The sequence below is a fragment of the Aspergillus steynii genome (genome assembly GCF_002849105.1).
Source record: "Aspergillus steynii IBT 23096 chromosome Unknown P170scaffold_10, whole genome shotgun sequence".
Lineage (NCBI taxonomy): Eukaryota > Fungi > Ascomycota > Eurotiomycetes > Eurotiales > Aspergillaceae > Aspergillus > Aspergillus steynii.
In genome coordinates, this window is record NW_020194407.1 from 1558342 (window position 1) to 1575581 (window position 17240).

The 17240-nt window shown below is 53.0% G+C and overlaps 6 protein-coding genes across 6 annotated transcripts; 2 read left to right on the plus strand and 4 right to left on the minus strand.

Moving 5' to 3' along the window:
• Positions 1-934: 934 nt before the first annotated feature.
• On the plus strand, positions 935-2320 carry P170DRAFT_368824 (ICE2 family protein; the record flags this gene model as incomplete). Its single annotated transcript, XM_024844879.1, has 2 exons — positions 935-1456; positions 1517-2320. 2 exons carry the CDS (start codon positions 935-937, stop codon positions 2318-2320), a joined length of 1326 nt encoding a protein of 441 aa, XP_024699356.1.
• A 1269-nt stretch (positions 2321-3589) lies between these two features.
• Positions 3590-5034, minus strand: P170DRAFT_418645 (endosulfine family protein). The gene is made up of 3 exons (XM_024847234.1): positions 4594-5034; positions 4440-4523; positions 3590-4374 (listed from the first exon to the last, which is right to left on the minus strand). The coding sequence occupies exons 1-3, from the start codon at positions 4627-4629 to the stop codon at positions 3991-3993; spliced, it is 504 nt and encodes a 167-aa protein (XP_024699357.1). The 5' UTR covers positions 4630-5034; the 3' UTR covers positions 3590-3990.
• Positions 5035-5180: 146 nt separating this feature from the next.
• On the plus strand, positions 5181-9175 carry P170DRAFT_459572 (alpha/beta-hydrolase). The gene is made up of 9 exons (XM_024851876.1): positions 5181-5282; positions 5336-5735; positions 5812-5829; positions 5897-6007; positions 6076-6194; positions 6256-6305; positions 6852-7043; positions 7159-7519; positions 7583-9175. Exons 2-9 carry the CDS (start codon positions 5405-5407, stop codon positions 8918-8920), a joined length of 2520 nt encoding a protein of 839 aa, XP_024699358.1. The 5' UTR covers positions 5181-5282; positions 5336-5404; the 3' UTR covers positions 8921-9175.
• cia1 (iron-sulfur cluster assembly protein CIA1) lies at positions 9107-10822 on the minus strand. Its single transcript, XM_024850325.1, has one exon. It carries the CDS (start codon positions 10712-10714, stop codon positions 9398-9400), a length of 1317 nt encoding a protein of 438 aa, XP_024699359.1. The 5' UTR covers positions 10715-10822; the 3' UTR covers positions 9107-9397.
• Positions 10823-11023: 201 nt separating this feature from the next.
• P170DRAFT_441505 (IQ calmodulin-binding motif domain protein) lies at positions 11024-14532 on the minus strand. The gene has a single exon (XM_024850326.1). It carries the CDS (start codon positions 14157-14159, stop codon positions 11181-11183), a length of 2979 nt encoding a protein of 992 aa, XP_024699360.1. The 5' UTR covers positions 14160-14532; the 3' UTR covers positions 11024-11180.
• Positions 14523-17230, minus strand: P170DRAFT_394290 (RING finger and CHY zinc finger domain-containing protein). Its single transcript, XM_024846053.1, has 3 exons — positions 15876-17230; positions 15424-15788; positions 14523-15367 (listed from the first exon to the last, which is right to left on the minus strand). Exons 1-3 carry the CDS (start codon positions 17130-17132, stop codon positions 14770-14772), a joined length of 2220 nt encoding a protein of 739 aa, XP_024699361.1. The 5' UTR covers positions 17133-17230; the 3' UTR covers positions 14523-14769.
• Positions 17231-17240: the final 10 nt, after the last annotated feature.

Consider the following 17240-nt stretch of genomic DNA (forward strand, 5'->3'; position numbering starts at 1 on the left):
GATCGGGCTTAGCGGCTGATCTGGTACGGAGTCCTGACAATACGGACATCCCCGCCGGCATACCGTACAGGTACATACCGTATCTGTACAGGTCACGTCCCCCGTCTTTCTCGTTCTTTTGTTTCTCTCTCTCTCTCTCTCTCTCTCGCGCGCGCGTGGATTATGACAATGATGAGAATCCCCAGAAGAATGACAAAATCCTGAGAACAATTTCCTCCACCGTGACTGACATTCAAGGAGGCTGCTGCGTATCCAAACGCTAATCCCTTGTTGACCGCTATTCGCAACCACCAGCGATGGTTTAGTCTGCTTAGTGGATGAGCAATGAGTCCCGACAATTAGAATTAGATTACTATTTCTCTTTCGCGGCCTCTCTCTTGTCTTCTCTTCCAAACTGTCCTCTTTTATGCCTTTCTCCTTTTTTGAAGACTGTGAGATCATTCGCTCTTATATTGAGTATCCCGATTCTCTGATTACCTACAAAGCCTACAAAGCCTACAAAGCCACGTGAAAGTCCACCTTTCCCGTTGCGCCTGAGGCATTAAAAAAAAGAAAAAAAAAAAAAAAAGAGAGAAAGAGAGAGAGATTAGATCAAAACCCTCCAGAAACACAAGGGAGAACACAAAGGCAATCAAACAGAAAGAAAGAAAACGAACAGACGCCTGAACTCCTTTTTATACTTCCTTTTGCTTGACTGGCCTGTTTTTCTCCTTATCGCGCACCTTCGTTTCTCCTGACTAAGGATTTCGTCACCCCGTCATCTCCATCCATCTTCATTTCCATCTCGCCATTTCAACCCCCTCCCTCGGTGTATGTAGCCTACGCCAACGACGGCTTTTTCACTCCGTTGTCCTGATATTTTCCTGCCTCATCTCCTCCCCGCTTCTCCGTCTCCTTCTGCCGCGCGCGTGTCTTTTTCCGCCGCTTCTATCCGATGTGGTTCTTCCGGATCCTCTCGTCGGCCTTCTTCCTGACCGTGACCGTTTCCTCCATTCCCCTGGCCTTCGATGTGGGCGGAAAGACATGCGGTCTGGCATTCTCCCTATCTCTAGCGACCTTTTACTTCCTGTTCTCGCTCCTGCGACTCACCACGCCCGATCGTTCCTGGCTTCGTTCCTCCTTGATCATCCTCATTCGATCGACGCAATGGATCATTATCCCGGTACTGCTGATTTGGTCGCTCAACCGCTTTTCGATCGACGTGGATAACAACCCTGGGTGGGTGGAGCGAACCTTCAACCGGAACCGAGCCCAGGACATTTCAGTCAAGGAGTGGCTATTCGGACCTGGCGGCCTGATAGAGGTGGTGACAATTGGCAACTGGGATAAACTTTTGAGATGGTCAACGCCCTTCTTTCAGCTGGTGGAAGGGTTTTGCAGTCTCCTGGTGATACAGGCTGCAGGGCAGATCACGCGCTGGCTAGTCAACCGCGGTGGACGAAGTGATAGCTGGATGGTAAGCACAAATCAGTGCGTTCACCTCAATCACGCCCAGAGGCTAACCATTCCTTGTTAGATCGGTCTCCTAGTCCTTTCGGCCTCGGTCATCTCTAGTGCCGTTTACTTCCTTTGGCGGGTACTCCAATTCCCTGAGATCTCCAATGTCGATGCGGCCCTGATTGGCGTGTCGATTACCTGTGCCGTGATCTTGTGCGCCTGGGGAATTGGTAGTGGTCGTGGGAACCCCGTGGAGAGCTCTCTGCTGTTCGCATATATCGTGCTGTGCATCTACCAGATCTTCACCGACTACCAGCCGTCGTACCCCTTGGAGACGGTTCCGTCCCCCGCACAAACCGGAGAGTTTCCTCCGCTACCGCCCATAATCATGGCCTCCTATACCACCTTGCTCCATGCGCTGTCCCTTCTTCCCTCCATTATTCACGCGGCCTTTAATGTTATCACCGCTGTCTTCGGCGCGGTGACCCCGTCCGTACTGATCTCTTTGACCTATCGCATTGCGGTCCTGTATGCGTCCACTCGAATCATACCTGCTGTCCGTGAATCGGGCGCCCGTGCGCTATCGCAAGAAGCCTCGTTGGATGATTCGGATGCCGCAGGCCAGTTTTTGGGCCTCCTGAGTTACTTCTCGCCGTCTATACTCATTGCCGTCTACACGAGTCTGTTGATGCAACATTTCGCTTCGACCTCCCAAGCCATGGGAGGGAGCGGCGAATGGTGGAGCAGTCAAGGAGGCGGCGGTGGAAACCTCTGGCGATGGGTCAATCTGGCCTGCACAATGGCCCTCTATGCTGTTGAACTTTGGCTGGGCGAAAACGACGACCTGGACTCGGGATTGGCGGGCCACTGGAAGTCAGACTGAAGCAATAATATACCGGCCCGGTAACCTCGAGGACCTTTATAGCCGGAGACAAGATCCCGATCATTCTAGCCCCTGTGACAACGAGAGCCACACCCTGCTGTCGGCTACATATGCACGCGTTTGATCGCTTCACCGCACGATTGCATGGCGATTGGTGACCCGAGTCGACCGTGGCAGTGCCACGAGACTCAGCAAAGCATGTTTCTGATTTAATCGGAGGATGTGCGACTTTTGGATGGTGATCAACCACTCGGTGACCCTTGGAAACTCCCTTATTCGCCCGTCCATGGCCCACACATGCTTCTTGTATCCGTGCCGTCCCAGCATGGCAATCGACGGTCTCGCCTGTTTTGACAAGCTCTTCTGTTTCTTGGAGCCTGGTGGCACAGATCGGATAGGCTAGCAGAGGAAGTATTGTGAATGGTGCCATGAATTTTGATCGCCAGAATCTCCCGGTTCTCGGTCTAGACGCCAGAAAATAGCTGCGACGGATCTAACCAGGCAGCGTGGATCTTTTAATCAGTTCGGATCGATGCGGCCCTATTTTTGCGACTATGAATAGTATGCTTGTATTGCTCCTTGAACTCAGGTTGATGTGCCTTGTTTCTTGTGTCTTTATGTGGATTCTGTCCGTATTTTAGCCCAACTGCCGTTGTTCTTATACCCCCCTGGCATTTTTGTGCTCTTTGCTGGCTCTGTTTTCTTTGCTTTCTTTGCTCGAATGTTGTTTTGACTGGCGACGTACGATGCATGTGTGGCCAACTCGATGAGACTACAACCGTCGGTTGACTTAAGACCATGTATACTTACCTAGGTACTTCGTGAATGACGATATCCAACTGCGAGGAGCTTTTCTCTCATGTGCAAACGACCTTTGCAATCCACGTGGGCCGCTTTCCGATGAGGCAAACCGAAGATGACAATTAGTCTATTCCAATTGTTCTAGAGAGTAGACGCAAGCCAATCTAGTTTAGGGCGGCCACCGTAGTTTTGGCGGATGCTCGATGTCCAAGCGGTGATGGGCGGAAACAGAGATATCATATTCAACGAATTGCTTTAAATACCATGCTTAATTGAATGCACGTCTAAACCACCCCGCTGGATTTGTACGGGTGATTAGGGGACAGCTTACAAGACCAAATCCAATACAACCAGGCAGTTTGGGGCCATCTCACATGAAGCTGAAGTTCCAAAACAAGAAGCAAGAGCCAGGAGCTGGCGATTGTAAAGTTTCGGGTAGAACAACCGAATAGTAAACGGTGGATATTTATGGATTCCAATGATCTGAAGGAAACCTTTTGAAAGGGTGGGGGGGGGGGAGAAGGTTGTGGAATATCGGCGTAAGAAGGAACAAATATACGATCTGCATATAAACAGAGAATTGAAAAAGAAAAGGAAGAAAAACAAAGGGTGGAGGACAGGCATGAAGTCGAAGATAGACAGTCCCTATGTCAATTTGGGACTTCTCGCCATGTCGAATTATACTCCGTCCGCCGAAAGAAAACAGATCATGGTAAAGTTTCGTGAATACATAAAAGAACATGAATCCATAGCGCCAGGCTCTTTTGATACCACCGACCACCGGAGGGTGCGTGACGTAAAAACATAGGAAGAAAAAGAAAAACAAAAGAGAAAGCAAAGCGAAACAAGCTAATAGCCAGGGACCACAATTATTGTCGAATTGGAACACCACCTTGGGTAGGAGGAGGGCTCACACTGAGGTCCTTTGCATCTTCGTCCTTGGTCAGGGTAGGGTCGGACTCCTCTGCACTGGTTTCCCGTTGTAGGTAGCTGCCCTCCTTCACAGGACTTCGACTCTGGAATCCAACGGAGCCTGGATGAGCACTGAAACTGCCGGGAATCTGCTGCCCTTGGGAGCTCGTGCTGGTGCCATTGCTGGCGGCGGCGGGGTTGTTGGCCCCGGGCGACGTGGCGGTCAAGTGAGGGATATTCTCAGGCACAGGGTGCTGAGAGCCAATGTTGGTGACACCAACATCAGAAGCTTTGCCAGCCTTGCTCAGGGCATAGTCACCGGAATCGAAATATTTCCGCTCCTAGATAGTGGCGAGGAGAATATTAGAGCAGGAAAGCGGGCTGGAAGGCATTTGAGTCCACCCACCTTAAGCTTGTTCTGCAAAACGTCTTTTTTGTTGGGCATTTTGCCATACAAGCGTAGAAGCCGCTGCTCATCGGGATTCAACGACTGGGAGGGGCGTGGCTTATTATCAGTAACTACTTCTATGACTGCGTAGGGGACCAGGACCAGGACTCACGCTAATGTCAACCTTATTTTGCTGATGAGGATTCATTTTGAGAGAGAGAGAGAGAGAGAGAGAGAGACGGGGGATACGTCCAAATAAGGCACAAGGGGTGGAATGGGATGGTGACAATAAAGAGAATCCCAGACAGATAAAGATAAAGATAGAAGGAAGAGGTTAGGCGGCGGAGGAGGGGGGAGGGAGATTGGGAGACAGCGAGAGAATCAATCAGTGAACGCGGGTGTCGTCAGAGAACCCCACCAATCCGGGATGGATCCTCGAGGAGGTTCCCACTTGGCCGATTTGATGGTCAGGAGATGAAAATCAATCGGATCCGCCGCCACGAAGGAGGAGATGTGATGCTACGATGAAGACGAGCGGTGAAATGAAGTGTGTGAAAAAGAAGAGGGAAAGAGAAGAAGTTGTTGGAGGGAGGATGGCCGGAGATAGCCGTTCTTGAAACCTAGTGAGGTTCATATATGAATACGGAGGATGTACGGTATTATATCAGTACCATACGGCCTGGTCCCGGGATGAGTCAGCCCGGTGCCGCTTTTATCTGCTTGCGATATGCCTTAATATCAATCCACTTAGATACCTACTTATGACCTAGATATATCCGTAGACTCAGTCATCTTGGTGCCTGCTTGCCTCTTGCGCCTGGCTAATTCGTCGTTGAAGCCCATTCTTCAATCCCTGATCCGGTCAGATCCACTTTCCCGTCTGAAAATTGGTTCGCTATTGACAAAATCTCCAGAGGAACCAAGACAAAAAGAAAGATAATAATTTCGGTTCTCTTGAACCGGCCTCCAACTCCGTGCCCGTGATGACAGACCAAGTATCCTCCAACCCGGTCACAATCGTGGTCGAACACTTGGACCCTGAGTTGGGCGCCTGGTCTACTTTGGAGTATGGTTGCATCGCTCGTGAGGCGCATGCATCTGGCAGTCGATTTCTCCTAAGCTCCGTGCCCACATCCCTGCAGATGCCACCGGAGTTGGCTGCGACGCAAGGGCTTGATGTCGAACACCGGAGCATCGAGGAAGTTTTTGCAGACCGGAAGTCCAAGGTCTGTCTGCTGGACCCGGCCGCCCAGGTGGAATTAAGCCCCGCGGACGGAGAGAATTTCGAAGTGTTCCTCTTCGGAGGCATTCTCGGTGCGGGCTACCCTTATTCTCTGACCTCCATCCGGCTCTCAGTGCGCTAACTACAGACCCTCCATCGCGTTTACAGGTGATGACCCTCCTCGCGGTAAGTCATCCATTCTAATTGTACTCTAAGATGGAGAAGATCCTGTCGTTAATTGCCAATGGGCCAGACCGGACCTCGGAATTAAGAAAAAAGGGCTATGCCGGAAGGCGATTGGGCCCCAAGCAAATGACCACCGACACGGCAGTGCGAGTAACGCGCATGGTGGTCCATGATAAAGGTTTGCAGACTTGAAGCTCTAACCCAAGGGAGCAGGATGCCAAAGCAGAGTACTGATCAATTCGGTAGTGCCGCTGGAGCAAATCCAGTACCTGGACTACCCGGAGATCCTCATCAACGAGCATGAGCGAACCGAGATGCCCTTCCGTTATGTGAAGGGAGAAGATGGCCAGCCCATCATGCCTGGGGTGCGTATTTCTCCCGACGGACCCGCATCTTGTTTGGCTAACGTGATGGCGACGACGACAGGGAATGGTTGACTTGATCAAAAAGGACGCTGATCAGGGGATCGACGATCTGTTTTGAATGGGTTCGGATAGGAATGAGCTCGCCAGCACCAACCAGGAATAGTAAATAAATGCACCGATTGAACCCATTGATCTTTCCTATAGAGACCCGAAACGGGCCGTCGACACCTGGACACCTGACCCGCTTAGTCACCAGTGGTTACCGTACGGTAAGGAGGCCACGCCAGCCGTTGTTTCATCGCCGACGCTGTCTGGCGCAAGGGGTCGCCTCGCCTCTCTTCCGCTTGCTTCCTCGTCCGCTGTCGACGACTCAGCGATCTATTCTCCCCCCCCTTCCCTCTCCCACTTCCCCCTTTCTCCGGCCCATCTTTTCCTCATTCCTGCCCTCGGCTCCGTGTTGCCGGTCCACGTCTCTCGTCTCCCCAAATCCCGCCTTCCCGCCGCGACTCTGCAGTCCCGAGCCCCATCGTCATCGTCAGCAGCAAAACCCATGAGTTCTTGAGTGGCTCCCTCGTCCTCTCAGGACCGTTCCAATCTCCCGATCGCTTTGAGCTCTGCAAGCCGATACCCCAATTCCTCTCTCCGCCTGTCAGTGAGCATGGCTCGTCCGTTCTTGCGCCTGGGTGTCTGGAAGGAGAACGGCGCCGCCTCCTTCCTCGTCGTGTCGTGGTTGCTATCACTCCTCTTGATCGTGAACCCGACTTTAGTCTCTGCCGCTACAGCTGCAGACTACTATGTTCGCTCGTTACCGGGGGCTCCCGAAGGCCCGTTGCTGAAAATGCATGCTGGGTGAGTTCCGGACCATCTGTGAAATTGGATAGCAAGAAGTCCTCCGGCTTCCGCCCCCAAACCTACTATCGTTACTGCCTGAGGCTTGCAGGTTGCTGATTCTTGACTCGTGAAGGCATATCGAGGTCGACGAGAAGAGCAATGGCAATCTTTTCTTTTGGCATTTTCAAAACCGGCACATCGCCAATCGACAACGAACCGTGATCTGGCTGAACGGGGGACCAGGATGTAGCTCGATGGATGGCGCGCTGATGGAAGTCGGTCCTTACCGATTGAAAGACCGCAACACGCTAGAATACAACGAAGGGTCTTGGGACGAGTTTGCCAACCTACTCTTCGTGGATCAGCCGGTCGGAACGGGCTTCAGTTATGTCAACACCGACAGCTATATCCATGAGCTGGATGAGATGGCTGCGCATTTCATTACGTTCCTCGAGAAATGGTTTGAACTGTTTCCGGAGTATGAACCCGATGACGTACGAATCCCGCCCCCTCATATTCTCGGAGCCCTCGTTTCTGACTTGTGCTTGTGGTGACAGCTTTATATTGCGGGCGAGTCTTATGCCGGTCAACATATCCCATATATCGCCAAGGCCATCCAAGAACGGAACAAGAAAGCCCAGGGCAGTGCCCAGTGGAAACTACGGGGTCTCTTGATCGGTAACGGCTGGATTTCCCCCGTAGATCAGTATCCCGCCTACCTGAGTTTCGCATACGAGGAAGGTCTCATCGAGGAGCACAGTCGGGTGGCCAATGAACTGGAGGTGTTACATTCGGTCTGCGAATCCAGGTTAAAGGCCGGGAAGAATAAGATTCATCTAGACGATTGCGAAGCGGTACTGCAGAAGCTTCTGAGCCGGACGATGGACTCGAAGAACACATGCTACAACATGTACGATATTCGCCTGCGTGACACAGCACCGTCTTGCGGTATGAACTGGCCGCCGGACCTCGAAGACGTGAAGCCGTATCTGCAACGACAGGATGTCGTCGAGGCTTTGAACATCAATCCCGAAAAGAAATCTGGATGGGAAGAGTGTTCGGGTTCGGTTTCCAGCACGTTCCTGGCGCGGAATTCCAAACCCGCCGCCCAACTACTACCCGGCCTCCTTGAATCCGGGGTTGCAGTCCTTCTTTTCAGCGGCGACAAAGATCTCATTTGCAATCACGTTGGAACCGAGCAACTTATCAACAACATGAAATGGAACGGCGGAACCGGGTTCGAGACTTCACCAGGGGTTTGGGCACCCCGTCACGACTGGACTTTCGAGAGCGAACCGGCCGGGATTTATCAATATGCCCGGAACCTGACCTATGTTCTTTTCTACAACGCTAGCCACATGGTCCCCTTCGATCTTCCTCGCCAGAGTCGTGATATGGTGGATCGATTCATGAAGGTGGACATTGCAAGCATCGGAGGTAGCCCGGCGGACTCTCGCATCGATGGCGAGAAACTGCCCCAGACATCGGTTGGAGGCCACCCGAACAGTACTGCTGCCGAAGAGCATGAAAAGGAGAAGATGAAGGAAACGGAATGGAAGGCTTACGCCAAGTCCGGCGAGGCTGTTCTCGTGGTTGTGATCGTGGCTGTGTGCGTATGGGGCTTCTTCATCTGGCGCAGCCGGCGTCGCCATAATGGATACCGGGGAGTTTTCCATCAAGATATGAGTGGGAGCTCCATTCTAGAACGGTTCCATAGCAAACGCACTGGGGCGGATGTTGAAGCCGGAGATTTCGACGAATCTGAGCTCGATAATCTTCATTCGCCTGGAATCGAGCGAGATCATTATGCTGTGGGGGAAGACAGTGACGAGGACGATGCAGCCCAGCGACATTCTCGACAAGGGTCATCTCAAGTTGGAGGTAACAAATCATGAGATATAAATCTGTCTATAGCCTTCGATGTGAATATTCTTTTTCTTTTCTTTTCTTTTTCTTTTTCTTTGTTTGCTTTCTTGCCCTCCAGTCTTTCTGCATTCTTCGATTATCATAATTGTCATTTTCTTGCGCCATAATGAACATACGCAGTTTGAGTGGAACTTGTGCGCAGGTTCAACAGACTTGAACTGTATTGATCCATAATTGGCAAAGGTGAGGCTTGGATTTGTAGAAGCTTCTTGGCCTGTGGTTGTATTTGTGCCTCTTGATACAGATCATGTCCATTTGGTCCTCGATGACAAGCAGGCTGAAGTAGAATAGAACGCTCTAATGACCAGCCTTTCCCTCGATCTAATGCATTGGAAGACGAAGAACGCCAGTATATACCGTAGATACACCAACCACAAGAGAGCAACGCCTTGAATGCATCATTGCCCGGGTATTCTCCTCCCCTCTCAAAGCGAGAAGCTGTGCTTCTAACATCCAACCGTCCAAACTTTTATACTTCCGTCATCGGCCGTGGTGATCAGGACTTCCTGGTCTTGACCCGCCTCCCGGCCTCGGTCGGCACGCTTGGCCCAGGCGACATGATTGATTTCGTAGATACCATGTGCACCATCGACGACCGCAGTTACCTCCCACTCCGTCCGGGGCGCGGGCAGACCGGCGTCGTCACTGGGAACATCGGTATTGTTGGTCTGGGTCAACCCAGTGGCTACAAACCGCTCTTGGTATACGACGATGCGCCCATCCGCGCCCACTGACGCAAGAAGCCCAGTCCGTTTGCTCCAGGATACCGCGTACACAGAGAGCTCATGTTTCGATGGCAGAACTGTCTCCTCCTCCCAGACTTCATCGGTGCCCGTCGGCCGGATGATGCTGGGCATGCCGGCACCCCCGAACGGCGGCTGCGTCTGCTGCTCCTTCGCATGTCGCCGCCAGATGCGGACGGTTCGGTCATCAGAGCATGAGGCGAGTCGGGGCCCTGATAATGCGTGTTGGCTCTTCCACTGGGAGACGAGCGTCGACTGCGCTTCCCCTGCGAAGGACGGTACGTTGTCAACACCCTCCCAGTCCAGATACCAAACAGTGCCGGCGTGGCCCTTGATACAGGCCACCTGACCCCAGTCGTCGATGTCTTCCCGCCACAGCCGAATGGTATCGTCGTAGCTAGCGCTGGCCAGGCACTCTTCGACCGGGTGCCAGGCGACGCATTTCACGTCACCCTCGTGCTCCTGCATAACGGCCACCGTCTCGAAGTTGTTATCGCCGTCATCTAGGTCCTCCCAGATCCAGATGGATTTGTCACGAGAGCATGTTGCCAGCAACATCCCCGAGGGGGACCACGACACAGATTTGACCTCGCTATCGTGCCCGTCGAGAAGAACTGCGAACCGCCACTCTTCGTCGTCTTCGTCGTTGCCATTGCCACCGTCACTATCGCGCCCACCGCCATCGACAGATTCAGCCTGGGGGCCCAGACCATCTGCGTCCGCCTCGTCACGGCCATAACTGTCCCATCGGCGCCAGATTCCCACGGTAGCATCGAAGCTGCCCGAGGCCAGAACGCTTTCGCCTTGCACATGCGGTTTCCAAGCAGCGGTGCGCACGCTGCGCTTGTGACCGCCTGAGATAGTCGAAAGTAACCGGAAATTCGTCAGCGAGTAGACTCGAACGGTTTTGTCAGAGCTGCAGGTTGCGACTATTGGAAGGGTGGGGTGCGGCGCGGTCAACCAGGTGCGCTCGAGGGACGGAGGGTTTAGGTCCGACAAAAACTCAATATGTCCTGCCATGATTGCAGGGGCGAGCAGTGATGGATAATGCCTTGCTCCTGTTCACTCCCACTAGGATTCGGATTGGGTTGGAGGGGATTTGATCGGAGGTTGGGACTCGGTATGAATTGCAGGTGGGGGAGGGGGAGGCGGTAGATTGATTACGTTAGCCAAGCATTATGTATTAATAAATCGTATGCAGATAACTAACTACCTTACCTACCTTGGGTAGTTAGTTCAATCTCATCATGTTATAACGTTCAGCTATGGACAGCAACAGTAATCGGGTCAGATCATTATGCGCATCTCATCATCCAGGAACAGCAAGATAAAAAAAAAAAAAAAAAAGACCAAAAACGTCGAGGCTGACATTATAGAAACAAACAAGCAAAAAGAAAATCAACCATTAAGATCCCCCAAGACCATCAAGTCGGCCTGAAGAAACGTCTATATTGATGAACATTATTGATTGACCACACCGCCGATCTCAAGCACTTGGCCCTTGAGAAACGGGTTCCCCGAAGATCTGCTCATATATCATGCCGTGGCTGATCCAATCCACCTCACGGACCTTCTCCAGCTCTTCTGTGAGTTGTCCCACCTCGTTGACAAACTCGGGCATACCTGCACCGGCCAAGCTTTGACTGGCCGTCGATGTAGCCCGCACTCTCTCACTGGCACTACTGGCACTGAGCCGTGAGAGGACATGGGTGCGCAATCGGGAGAGGATGAGGCGGGCAACGGGATCTGTAAAGCTAGTCATTCCCGTCCCGTTTGCGCTCGATCCTACGAAGCTCCCGGGCTCCGACGACGATGGGGTCTCCCGCAGTGACGAATCGGTATATATTTCCACCGGTGTCTGTAATGTTTCAAAAGGAGAGATGGCAGCACATGCAGTGGCAACCGGCCCCAAAACCCGTCGGATGGTGGCCGCAAGTTGAGCACTTGCACTGGATGGCATGGGATGCGTTGATTCTAGAATGGATTGAACTCGGTCCGGTCGGATTTCGCTGAAATCCAGGGATAGGATCCGATCGGCGTCAGCTTTCCACTGGGAGCGCACGTCGCGCTTGAGCAGATTCTTCGCCGTTATCAGAATGGACGCCGTGGCCACGATGCGAAATGCCTGTGCATGGAGCTTCCTGAGTCGCCGCCGATCCAGTTCAAGAGTCTCGGGTATCAGATCGTCGGACACTTGTGCATTGCTTAGGACAAGGTCTATGAGACCATGCGCATATATTTTAGATGCTGGCGGCCGAGGCTCTCCATTGACGTGTTCCGGGTCGCGCTTCCGCATTTCGTCCACGAGGATTTTGCGATGTGTTCGGCAGAAACGCCGGCTTTTCCCCAGACCTATAGAGCCATCCTGCACCCCTTTCTCGAACGTCCTCTGTTCGTATCCCGGGGCCTCCTGGATGAGCTGGGGAGCGGCGATCTGGATCATGAAATTCGTATGGTCGAGTGAGAGAAGATCGATGACGGCCATGAGCCTCGCCAGACGGTCGATTGCATCACCTGAAGTGTCCTCGGCGAATGCCTTGACCGCGGGATCCCGGTAAGGGGCGCAGAGCTTTGGCAACAAGGTGTTCATGAAACCGAAGAAGCTGTCGTAGGAGAATGCGCCAGCTTTGCATTGGCCCTCGACGAGCTTGGGATCAAGCACCTCACTGATCAGCACGTGGAGGGAGTTTCCTGGGCGTAGCGATCGTAACAAGCGATCCTGGATCACCGTGGCCATGGCTACAGTCCAATCGGTTCCCAGCCCCGCGTCTACATCTCTTCGCATCATGTCACACATGTGTGCCATGATCTGTCTCCGGGGTTCCGTGTATTGGGTTTCCTCAATCTTGAATTCTTTGTTGATGAGAAGCTCATGGACCAGGGCTCGGTTTTCTGGAAGAGCCGTGAGGAGCCGGGTGAATCGCTCATGCGGGGAGACCCGCTGTCTTTCGAGCTCTCGCAGAACCGTACTGTCTACATTGTTAAAGGTCTCGCTAATGGGGGAGGCAACACTTTCCGTGAGGGCCTCGGTAGACGAGGGCGCAGCTTCGGCGGACCGCGGAATGGCCTGCTTGGAAGTAGTTCGTTTCTTCTCGCGTTTGGCCCTTTTCAGAGCCTCACGCACCATCTGCATTGCCTTGTCTGAGCCTGCAAGGCGCTTAAGCCTAGCGAGGAGCAGAATCTGGTTCTGTCTAATGCCCTGGCGATAGTCGTCTGCAACTCCACCAGCTCGGTCATCTTTGACAGTCTGCCAGATCAGCTCCAGCTCGATGAACTGAGCCAGCATGATTTCGATTAGAACACTTGAGTCATGGGTTTTCCAAGCATGAAATGCGGAAAAGAATACGTTATACGCCTCATCGAGCGTCTGGAGCTCGGTCGAGATGGCGGTGGCCGAGCAGAAACCAAATGAGAGCAGCGGTACAACTTGTTCAAATGCCATCAAAAGCTCACGAGCTTTGGCAATGAGATCCTGTTCTTGCTCACCGTTACTGCTCAAGACCTCGGCTGGATGAGTCACGATGAGGTAGCTGCTAAGAAATGTCCGTACTGCACCTCTTCCGCCCATCGTGCCGCTTTCCATGTCTTGCAATCCACAAAGCCGAAGAACATGGGCTGTCGTGGTCAAGACCGTGTTCTCCGAGAGGAGGGAACCCACATCTTCGAAGACCATGTCCCGGATACGGTCGGTAGTCAGCTCCAGTCGGTGGAATTCCTGCATGACGGTTCTTGCGTGGTAGGCTCGCCAAGCCCTTTGGATGGTCCTTGCGGCTGCATCTTGAGTGAGAGACCTAGTAACCACTCTGGCCATCTTCTTTTCTTCCGTGGCAGGCAGACTGCTCGTGCGATGGCGTCGATGGCTTTGTTGGTAAAGCACCCGTCTCTTTTCTGCCTCCGCAAATTTCTCTGCCAATTCCAACCGAAGCCGCGCGTGCTCCGCGGCTTTCTTTTCTCGATTGTCCTCGGCCTTCTTTTTTGCCCGACGAACTTCCTCTTCGCACTTGGCAGTGATCTCGGCTAGCAGTCGCTCGCGAGCCTGGTGCGCAGCCAGTGCTCTCTCCTCCCTTTGGAGGTTTCTAGTGGCAGCCTTGGTTAGGGCAGCGCGGAGTCTCACTTTCTCCGCATGCAAGGCACGGTCCGCAAGTCTGGCTTTCCGGCTTTCCAGAATAGAGGTCCGGCGGAGGTGTTGCGCAATGTGGTCGGTGGGGGATGCGCCATGAGAGGACGCAGTCGAATGGTGAGAATGCAGCGAGGAAATCGAGCTTCGGCGAGAGGAAGCCGCAGATGAGCGGCGGACTACACTCGGCTTCCGTGCGAAACGAGCCGCAAGGTGTGCAGGCAAACTGAGCGGCAGCGCGTGCTCATCCGATAGCATCTCCACATCGGGCTCATTAAACGAGTCGGGTGAGCTGGCGGGGCCTGCGTCAGGGAGTTGAATCTCCAGGTCGGAGTTGCGTCGGAGCATAGTCTCGAAGGCAAGGAGGCGCGCCGTTGATGCCTGCAGCGCGGGAAAAGCGGATTATCGATAGCGGGGGCTAAAACCGATAGGAACTAAACTGGGAACGCGTTGGCCGTTTTTCGGGCCTGCCCTCCCGTTCAACAAGATTTTTTTTTATTGAGTCCGTTGATGCGCAAAGGCGACTATCTGCGAGGGACCCAAGGAGAGATCGGATCAAAATATAAGGGGGGCCTCTTGAATCACGGACACTGCAACATGTCCCGGGCCTGCGGAGAGATCCGTGCTTGACTCAGAAGTGAGCGACGAGATACGGAGTCAACCTCGAAGTAGGAAAGAGTTTAAGCCCCGAGCGAGAGGAAAAGAATGGGAGGAATAATGAGTAGATTGCCCCAACTATGACGGGATACGAACGCAGTCGAGGCTCATTGGGGCGCCTGACTAAGACCGGCCGAAGAAGGCAATCGAAGCCGCAAGCAGAGCGTGACTAAGCCGCTTATCTGCCTGAGGACGGAGCCCTCCGATCTACTGCGGAAGGTAGCTCTGGACTACAAACAAACTGGTGGTTTCTTGGGAAAATGGAAAGCATAACAACACAAAGTGGCGGCCCCGGCCATGCTCATCGATGTCCAAATATATCGATGCCTTCATCTTCGTCTTCATCCTCCTCATCCTCCGCTCTCTCGTCGTCGTCTTCCGAGGCACTATCCTCGGATGTGCTTGCATCTTCTCCGCTCTCGGCATCTGATGCGCCGTCATTGGATGCTTCCTCGTGACCAAGTAAGCCATATCCATATTTGAACTTCTTTCCCCAAAACCGCAGTTCACCCGCATCGGGGTTCTCCCGATCTTGAGATGCCGGGCCGCCGAATAAGGACGTCGAAATAGACCTTTCGGATCCGCGGTCTGGGGGTATTCCGAAGTAATTGCTGATCACCGGAGACACCGCGCGACCACGCGTGAGACTGTACGAAGAAAATCGTCCATTGGGCTCGGCGGAAGAAGGTGCGCTGAGCCGCGAATGTTGACTTGTTCCGGGGACGGAACTAGTATCGACTCGGAGGGATGCTAGTGTCGATACCATTGCGTCGTCGGCATTCTGCGAAGACGACCTCAATCGAGGTCCGTTGGCATCATCGATCCCACTTTCCTGCTCTAATGGCCCTAAGGAATCGCTCTGTACAAGTTTTATTTGCGCGGTATTATACGATTCACACCTAGCCCGCGTTAGTTAATGGATTTAAATGGTGGGCCAATGGAGGGTAGAACTCACATATCACATCTCAGCCCCAGCCAGTGATACTTCACAACTGACTTTACGCCGCAATCATTGCAATATACAAGAGCTCTGGTGTCTTTAAACTCTGCCGGCATGGGTTGACTGTGAATGGTGCGGTCCAGGTTTCGAAACGTAGACTCCATATTGGTGATAGTCTTGTTGCATATAGGACAGCGATAAGACGTTTTGGAATACTCGGAGAGACATTTCTGGTGAATACTGTGGCCACACCGCATGAAGACTACGGTTTCCGGGGAGGTGAACATGTAATCACCACATATCGGACAGTCGCACTGAGTGGAGCGTTCAATGCATCGATGTGTATTCTCAATTGAGATGGGCAGACATACACAACATGTCTAAATACATTCCATCAGCATTCGACGTTTCTTCAATTTGCGCCGGGCGCCCTCGGACGGGACACAATGGTGGTTTCTGCGCCTTACCTTGCAGTGAAAAAAGTCTTTGCCCAAGCCTTGACCGATTCGGCAGATCCCACAATCATTGCAATGGTAGATACTCTTGCTGCTGTCATTATCCCATAGTTTGCATGTGCTGCAATAGTACTGAGCGGTCAATTCGCCACAATTCTGACATAGCTGGGCTGCAGGCTGTGCGTGGCCACACAACATGCACAGCATGTTCTCTGTTTTGGGCCGAATAAGATGGTGGTCTTCAACTTCGTCATGGCAAAAACGACAGGTATGCCACTTTTTGCAAGAGAAGCACTGCAGCTTAACATTTCGCTTGTAATGCTGACAACCTAAGCAAGCTTCCTCTAGCTCCTCGGAATCTACTTCCTCGGCATCACCTAGAAGCGAATCCGGGTCAGCCTTTGGGTGGAAAGTTGGCCTTAGGTCGTCTTCTGTCAGGTTAAACCTAACTTCCTCGGGGACAATTGAAGTTGTTGTGGAAGCGGGAGTTGAAGACAATTGGTCGAACGACTGCCGACTCCAACGTGAGATGGGGGTACCAGCTCGTTCTGGACTTCGAGAACTGGAAGGCGACGGTGCGGTTTGAGACGATGGATTGCCATCATCTCGTTGGGAGGAATTATAGTTGGCCGTCATCAACTCATGGATCATGCGTGCTTTCTCTGCACTACCACAATCTAAGTCCCTGATGGCGTGGATCTTTTCTCTCAATATGCCCATGCCATCATCTTCAGGAAGCAACGATTGCCCTCCGATGTCATACAGATAGAAACGATTGTCTAGATTCCCGCCGAGCTCTTCGGAGCCAGGATCTTCATGCGGATGGGGGGGTTGCGAAGATAGGGGAACGGGGACAACTCGCTCCAGCCCGGGAGACTGGGCTCTATTTATGGGACCCGGTCGAGCTGCCATGGCTGGCGAGGACGTATTCTCCGAGCCATGTCGACTTCGCTGGGTTCTGGAGTAGTCGCTTTCATGGTGTCGAGTGTTCACGTCAAGTGCCGGGGATGCGGAGGGGCCAGCGTCCCGCCCCTGGCATCTATCAGGAAAGTCTATATCTGAGCGGGTCGTGTCCTCTAGATCCGACATAATGTCACGCCCGTTGCCATTGCTGCTGCAGTCGTTCGCGGAGAAGGTCCCGTCTTGGGTGTTGGGGGAGGGTGCGACTCGGTCATGGTCGGAAGGCGGGTGAGGGCGTGCCGGATGAGAAAGGCGGCGGGCTTGCCGAACAACGGGTCCGATCAGCAAAGAAGAGATGAGCCCGCTCATGGAGGATTGGGGGTAGCATTGGAGGTGATGAAAAGCATGGGACAGGAGCAGTGGACTACTCGAAGGCAACCGAGAAATGGAAGTCTCAAGGGTTTTCACAGCCCCCGT

What these genes read in the sequence shown, in the direction of transcription:
- P170DRAFT_418645 (XM_024847234.1), bottom strand. Translation starts at nt 4,629, where the DNA reads ATGAATCCTCATCAGCAAAATAAGGTTGACATTAGC. An exon ending in AAAATAAGGTTGACATTAGC is followed by an intron (nt 4,524 to 4,593) that starts GTGAGTCCTGGT and finishes CGCCCCTCCCAG; the next exon opens with TCGTTGAATCCCGATGAGCA. An exon ending in TTTTGCAGAACAAGCTTAAG is followed by an intron (nt 4,375 to 4,439) that starts GTGGGTGGACTC and finishes GCCACTATCTAG; the next exon opens with GAGCGGAAATATTTCGATTC.
- P170DRAFT_459572 (XM_024851876.1), top strand. Translation starts at nt 5,405, where the DNA reads ATGACAGACCAAGTATCCTCCAACCCGGTCACAATCGTGGTCGAACAC. An exon ending in GCCAGCCCATCATGCCTGGG is followed by an intron (nt 6,195 to 6,255) that starts GTGCGTATTTCT and finishes CGACGACGACAG; the next exon opens with GGAATGGTTGACTTGATCAA. An exon ending in GATCAGGGGATCGACGATCT is followed by an intron (nt 6,306 to 6,851) that starts GTTTTGAATGGG and finishes CCTGTCAGTGAG; the next exon opens with CATGGCTCGTCCGTTCTTGC.
- cia1 (XM_024850325.1), bottom strand. Translation starts at nt 10,714, where the DNA reads ATGGCAGGACATATTGAGTTTTTGTCGGACCTAAACCCTCCGTCCCTC.
- P170DRAFT_441505 (XM_024850326.1), bottom strand. Translation starts at nt 14,159, where the DNA reads ATGCTCCGACGCAACTCCGACCTGGAGATTCAACTCCCTGACGCAGGC.
- P170DRAFT_394290 (XM_024846053.1), bottom strand. Translation starts at nt 17,132, where the DNA reads ATGAGCGGGCTCATCTCTTCTTTGCTGATCGGACCCGTTGTTCGGCAA. An exon ending in AAGACTTTTTTCACTGCAAG is followed by an intron (nt 15,789 to 15,875) that starts GTAAGGCGCAGA and finishes GAATGTATTTAG; the next exon opens with ACATGTTGTGTATGTCTGCC. An exon ending in CTGGGGCTGAGATGTGATAT is followed by an intron (nt 15,368 to 15,423) that starts GTGAGTTCTACC and finishes AACGCGGGCTAG; the next exon opens with GTGTGAATCGTATAATACCG.